Source organism: Pyrus communis, chromosome 7 (assembly GCF_963583255.1).
Source record: "Pyrus communis chromosome 7, drPyrComm1.1, whole genome shotgun sequence".
Taxonomy (NCBI): Eukaryota; Viridiplantae; Streptophyta; class Magnoliopsida; order Rosales; family Rosaceae; genus Pyrus; species Pyrus communis.
In genome coordinates, this window is record NC_084809.1 from 9,862,714 (window position 1) to 9,869,565 (window position 6,852).

Consider the following 6,852-nt stretch of genomic DNA (forward strand, 5'->3'; position numbering starts at 1 on the left):
TGATGATGATTGTCGACACAAATTTTTCTTCCCATCCCCTAGCTTTCTTTTTCTCTTGCCCTTGCAAAGAGTCGTCTCTTGTTATTGTTCTTATTCTCCGTGCCGCACCAAGGTAAGAAAAATTGAATTTTCTTCTTCTTGAAATTTGGGGAGTCTTGGGACTTCAAAAATTGGCTCGGCAGGGGCCGAGGGTGTGGGTAACACACAGCAAGGGAGCCACAGGGTGCTATGCACCATAGGCAGTATGGTGGTGCAGTGCGAAAGTCGGCTGACATGGGCCTGGTGGACGGCTCGACTCGGGTTGAGGTGGCTGGGCACTAGGGAGTAGAGAGGTCGGCTTGGGCCGGGCCTTCAGGGCTGCTGGGCATGGGCCCGTGCAAGTGTGAGGCGATAGAATGGGAGAAACTGGCTCGGGTCAGCTTTCGGGTCTTGGTAGCTTGGGCTGAGAAGCCTGGGTTTGCTTTGGAGCCCCTGGGCGTGCGAAGGAGGAAAGAGGGAGGCACAAGCCTCCTTTTATGTTGGGCTCAGCAATGCGGGCCGCGCATAGGAAAGAGGGAGTGAGGGCTGTGCCCTTTTCTAGCCTGGTGGTGTAGATGAGCTGGGGCGCTGGACTTTGCGGTCCTTTGCTTTTTTTTTTTTTTTTTTTTTTTTTTTTAAACTACTTTCTAAATATTTTTCCTCGTACTTATTGTAGGGACTTTGAGATGTCTTCCTCCGATCGCAAAAGTGACAAGTATCCTCCACTTTTGTACCATCAAGGTGGCTCTTCCGGCAAGGTGGGCTATTTCAAGGCTGCGCATGTCAAGATCAATTCCGACGAGCTGTTTCGAGATTTTCTTGAGGTGCATAAGCATGCAATTCCATTAGGGGCTCACGTTAAGTAGGTGATAAATGATAGCAGACATGAATCACGGGGCGAGGGTGCCACTGCTAGGAAGAGAGCTATTAAATTCCATTTGTATTACTTCGTGTTAGGATTCACTTTTCTTATGCTGCGTCTTTTCCAGGAGGTGATCTGCTCCATGAAATGCGTGCCTGCTCAGTGTTCCGCAAATGTAGCTCGTTCGATGGTAGGGTTCTTAAACTTGAGCAAGTTCTTTGATCTTGGCTTGACCATCAATGAGTTCTGGTACTTTTTCTAGATTGGCCACAAGGAAGGCGTGGGACAATTGAGGTCGCGCCATAGACTGTTTGATGCTTCCTGCAAAAGTGATCATGAGTGGGCGAGAGACACCTTGGAGATTAGTGGAGAGTAGGAGTCTGACTCTTCTTTTGAGTCGCGTTTCCCGACTGTCTTTATTAGTGGTAAGTGAACTGCTTCATTCTTGGCATGCTTGAATTTTTGTTGAAATGCTCCATGACTTCAGTTTACTGATTGTTCTTCTTACTTTTTGTAGATTCAAAATTTGTCTTAACTCCAAGAACTTCAGTGGATATGAAGAAAGTGCACATCGCATTGGGCATTCCTGCTGAGTACCATGAGTCGCGTTGGCTGCTCAGCCCTCTTCGTTGGAAAAAAGACGGGCTACCACCGAAGGAAGAGATAAAGCAGATAAAGGACGAGGCGTTTGCTCGTTCGATCACTGTTGTAGAGCCTGCTGCCAATGAGGGTGGAAAGAAGAGATCTTCCTCACCTGTTTGTGAGCCTTCAGCCGAGAAGAAGCCGAGGACTTTTTATGCTGCTCGCAGGGACCTCGTGAGCTGCGGAGAAGCTTGTCATCGATTTGACTTCTCCCAAGGGGACGAAAGAGTCCATTGAGCCTAAACCTGTAAAACCTACTTCTCTGAAGGTGACCACATCCATTGCCGAGCGGCTTGCCCAGCAGAAGGGTTCGGTGGTGCCCCTGGTGTCCGTGTTTGTATTGAAGCGTCTGTCGGGAGCTAAATCCGATTCGACTTCTGAGAGGCTCGCCGCTATGAAAAGCGAGAATGTGGATTATGCTGCTAATGAGGTGCCAGGGCCTGTTCATCCTCTGTCATGACTGACTTGTCTGCTGGGAAGAGGAAATTTATTCGCACGAGTAGTTGCGAGAAATCCACTGAGTCTGAGGCTAGTGAGTTTCCCAAGGTTTCTGCATTGGTGAAGGATGACTTGCTTGAGGACATCGATGTATGTGCCAAGTTTGTTAATAATGTTGGGAAAGTTGTCACTCACTCAGACTCTTTTGCGAAATGTCCTGCCTATTCGAGGATGTCTTCCATGATTGCCACAATGCATAAGACTTTGATCTTGGCAACTGAGTCTATGCGCATTGATCAGGATGCTGTTAAGTGTGCTAAGGAGGCCGAAGTGGCATTGGTGGCTCAACTTTGCTCAACTACTGAAAAAATCGAAAAGCTCGAATCTGAACTCACTGTTTTGAAGGGGCCTGATGTTTCTGCCCCCACCACAATGCAGCTAAAAATCGCTCATTAGGAAGTTGCCCATTTGAAGGCTAAGCTTAGTGTGACTCAAGTGATGTTGGAAACTATAGATAAGGAAGTCAGTCGTGTTTCTCCAGTGGTCGAAAACTTTGAGCGTGTCAATTTGGAGTTACAATCTGCTTATTTCGCTAAGGACGAGGATATTGTCTTCATGCATGCTGAAGTGTCTTGTCTCAATGAGGTTTCCAGTAAGCTTGAGTCTAAGGAAATGGATCTGCAAGGTGCTCTGTCTACTCACGATAACCTGAGAAAGAAACTGGATAAGCTGCAGGGTGCTCACACTGGGCTTGTTGAGGAGAATGTACAGCTGAAGAATGAGAAATTCGATCACGAAGTGGTGCTTGCTTCTTGTGAGGCCGATTTCTACAAGCTTGGCTATGTAGACCATCTTCAGGGCAGGTCGTCGAATTACGAGTTTTCTGAGAAGAACTTCAAGACTTTCTCCATTTCCTTAGTTGATCTGCTTGATTTCTCGTTTGAGGCTGCCTTTTGTAGAGCAGCTGAAGGTCAGGTAGTCTAGGCAGGGGTGGTTTAGGATAAGCTGATGGAAGCTTTGGCTACTAGGAGCGGTACGGCTACTGAAACCGTGGCAGTCGAGGAACCAGTGGCTACACAGGTTGCCAAAGATTAGCCTTTTTGCTTAGACTTAGGAATTGTCTTATTTTCCTTTTGTTCTGGTTCATTTGAACTTCGTTAGCCTTCGAACTGGTTTATCAATTTGCTAGAAATTTAATAAACAGTTTTCCTTGTTTTGCTTTATCTTTCTGTTTTGCCATGTTTTTTTGCAAAACTTTATCCTAGACTAGTCGGCTGGGTGAGCTGCCTTAATGAAGCAGCTAATCCTACTCGCCACTTAGGTTTTAGTTTCATCTTCAAAGCTTCAAGAGCTTTACCTACAAGAGGAAAAAAATGCGAGATTTCTAACTTATAGAGCTGACGGTCGAACTCGTCACCTCCGTAGAAAGCAGGCGAGTTCGCGTAGCTACTTAGAGTTGCGAATCTCGGCTTTTAATGAATTCTCGAGCTTTATCCCTGTAGGGACGTATTGCGAAGCTTTTAACTTGTAGAGTTATCAGTGAGACACTTGCTTCTCGTAGAAAGCAGAGGAAGTCTCCGTAGCTGTTATAGTTGTACCTCAGCTTTAAATGGCTTCTTAAGCTTTAGCCCTCCTAGGGCATGTTGCGAAGTTTTTAACTTACAGGGTCGTCGGCCGGACATTTGCTTCTGGTAGACAGCAGAGAAAGTCCGCGTAGCTGCTATAGTTATACTTCAACTTTACCCTGCAAAACTTAAACCATAGACCGTCGGCCGAAAACACTGCTTTTAAATAAGCAGACGAGTTCGCGTAGTTATAACAGGTATAAGTCACGACTTACAGATTGCCATGGGCTGCCAACACTCAAGTCGTCGGTCGGGCGTTTTACTTACAGAAGTAGACGACCCGCGTGACCACTTCAGGCTTCGTCCTTGGCTCTCGGAGGCATTTTAAATGTGAGGTGTAAGCGGAATTACGCTTCAGATGCCACGTCTTTCCGAGTTGTAACTTGATTCCGCAGGTCACTTAACTAGTATTGCAACACTTTAAAACCAAGCTACATTCATGAAGACTTGCACGTCGAGGACAGACTATCTAGACACACAAAATCTTTCATGGGTAGGAATCCTGCATTTAATGTCTCTTCTGGTTAGAGACCCAAGATCCCGTGAAATTGAATCCTTCAGTCGGTTAAGTTTATTCTAGTGGAAGGACTATCTTGGCCAATTCTAGGAGTCGTACGGCATAGGTAGTCAATGCATTCAGGGGAAACTGAGCAGTCATACAACCTATATATGTCTGGGTATTCCAGAGTAGTTTACTCTCTCGTGCTGGAGAGCAAACCCAGATGGGTGTTGGGGAATTAGTTTACCCTCTTGTATTGGAGAGCAGACCTAGATGGGTTTCGGGGAATTAGTTTACCCACTCATGCTAGAGAGCTTACCCAGATGGGTGTCAGGGGATTAGTTTACCCTTTCGCACTGGAGAGTAGCTCAGATGGGTGTCGGGGAATTAGTTTACCCTCTCGCGCTAGAGAGCATACCGAGATGGGTGTCAAGGGATTAGTTTACCCTTTTGCATTAGAGAACAGACTCAAATGGGTGTTGGGTAATTTACCCTTTTGCATTGGAGAACAGACTCAGATGGGTGTCGGGGAATTAGTTTACCCTCTGGCACTAGAGAACATATCCAAATGAATGTCAGGGAATTAGTTTACCTTCTCGCGCTGGAAAGCTTACCCAAATGGGTGTCGGGGGAGGGGGGATTAATTTACCCTTTCGCACTAGAGAGCATACCCAGATGAGGCTATGAACAGTGGTTGTAGGCAGCAGTTGAGCCAGGTTTATGAATGACTTCTTGGATCTTCATTGAAAATAAGGAAATGTATCAACTATGCTAGAAGGTAGAACTTCATAACAACTAGGATAATCCTTGGCCTACGAGGTCTTGTTCGTCGAACTGCTTGAGGTTTCAAACTTAATTGGATAGGCCTAAACGAAATTTAGGAGGTGATGGGAGATTTCTCTAGGCATTCCTTCACATTGTTAATTGTGGACCGAGAATGCTCTGACCTGGCATAGATGCCATTAATCCACATCATCTTAAATGGCGGTTCAGTGTTGGCTTCCATTGCTTGCGTAGGTCATGTAGCTGACTTGTCGAGGTATTTGTTGCACCAGTCTTCATTCGTCAGTTCCTCGAGGTACTGCTTCCACTTTAGGTAACTATTAGTAGTGTGACCCGGCCCTTGGTGGAATGCGCAATACTTTGTCTGATCCAGCTTGGTAAGATCACCCTTTATGGGTGATGGCAGTTGGAACCATGGTTCATTCTTGAGCTTATAGAGAATTTGGCCAATCGGAACTGTGAACTTGGTGAACGCCTTTGGTGCTGAGTCATCTTCGTTTGAGGAATGGTCCATGCATTTATTTTTTTGCTCGTTCCCGCAAGACTGCTTGGCTTCGTCCCATAATGTATGCTTCTTTGCCAAAGCATACAAAGCTGCCAGGGTCAGCTCCTCACCCATAATCAATTTTCCAAATAAAGGGTGTTTGGTGGGGAGCCCATTTTTGAATGCTGCCGCTGCTATGCCCTTGTTGCAACCGACAATCTTAGCCTTCTCCGCCTTAAACCTCTTGACATAGTTGTGGATTGACTCATTCAGGCCTTTCATAATGTTGAAAAAGTGGTCGAACGTCTTTTTGATTGAGCGGTGGGACAAATATTCCTTGGTAAAAACCAAAGAAAGTTAATTGAAGTTTTAGATTATTTGTGGTGGTAAGGCATGGAACGAGTCTTGGGCTTCATTTCGCAATGTCGTGGCGAAAACCTTGTAATGAGAGTGTCATTCTTGCTGTAAAGAATCATCACGTTGCGGTAATGCTTCAGATGCCTGTCCGGATCTTCATCTCCCTTAAAAATGGCTAAATCTGGTAGGCTAAACTTCCACGGTGGTTCCATCTGCTCGATCTCATCTGTAAAGGGTGACCTGCTCAGGTTGGCCACATCTCTATAGAGGGCATCGTCAAAGATATCAATGTGCTGGAACCCGCGCAGCTGCTCTGCTACGAGTCTTTGTACTTATTCCTGGATTTGCGCCTGGTAAGGCAACAGAGCCTCCAACTGCCTCTGGTGTTGACCTGCTAGTCCATGTTGCTCTTCAGCATGTCCTGGTTGTCTATGCCAAGGTCACGGTGCACATGTTTCGTCTTGTGCTGCTTCCCGTTACTCTTAGAAGGGGCTGCCAGTTGAACTTTGCTTTACTTTGTCCATCATGCAGCTGCCTACTCTGGTGTCTCGCAGGAGGATCTTCTTATTGGCCTAGCCTCGTGTGGATGCTTCGCCTGGAATGTCCTGAGTGCTTCCCTAGAATGGGCATCTCCATGTGTGGTGGAAGTGTAGTGGACTGCAGGTACAAAGCTTGAGCCCAAAGTGGGCATTCCTGCAGAAAAGTAGGGTGAAAGTAACCCTGAATCGATCGCAAAACCTATGGTCATAATTTGGATCGCTGAAAATGGCCTTGGATTAGCTTGGGCTACGGGCCAGGTTGTCAAAGTGGGCTGGATGGTTGGCACGTGTGCAAGAGCGTTTGGGCTCACGCGTATGACTTCTAGCCTTAAGCTTGCACTGCGCATTGGGCCAGTGCTAGCTCATCGTGGGCTTAGGCTTGGTTAGCAGTTGGCTGGGCTCGGCTGGTAGCGAGCTGGGCTTGGCTAGCCACTGGCTGTGCTCGGCTGGCAACTGGCTGGGCTTGGGCAGCCTACCTGTAGGCTACTCCTGCTGGTTGGGCCAGGTCTGCTGGGCTCCCGTGGGTTTGGACCTGAGGTGCAGCTTGGCTTGCTGTTGCGGTGGGCTAGACCTTATGTCTTGGGCCTACTGTGGCAGCTGCCATT

The 6,852-nt window shown here is 47.1% G+C and overlaps 1 protein-coding gene across 1 annotated transcript; it reads right to left on the reverse strand.

Annotated features, from left to right (window-relative positions):
• Positions 1-5,102: 5,102 nt before the first annotated feature.
• LOC137740523 (uncharacterized) lies at positions 5,103-5,920 on the reverse strand. Its single transcript, XM_068480371.1, has 2 exons — positions 5,831-5,920; positions 5,103-5,687 (listed from the first exon to the last, which is right to left on the reverse strand). The coding sequence occupies exons 1-2, from the start codon at positions 5,918-5,920 to the stop codon at positions 5,103-5,105; spliced, it is 675 nt and encodes a 224-aa protein (XP_068336472.1).
• Between the last annotated feature and the right edge of the window lie 932 nt (positions 5,921-6,852).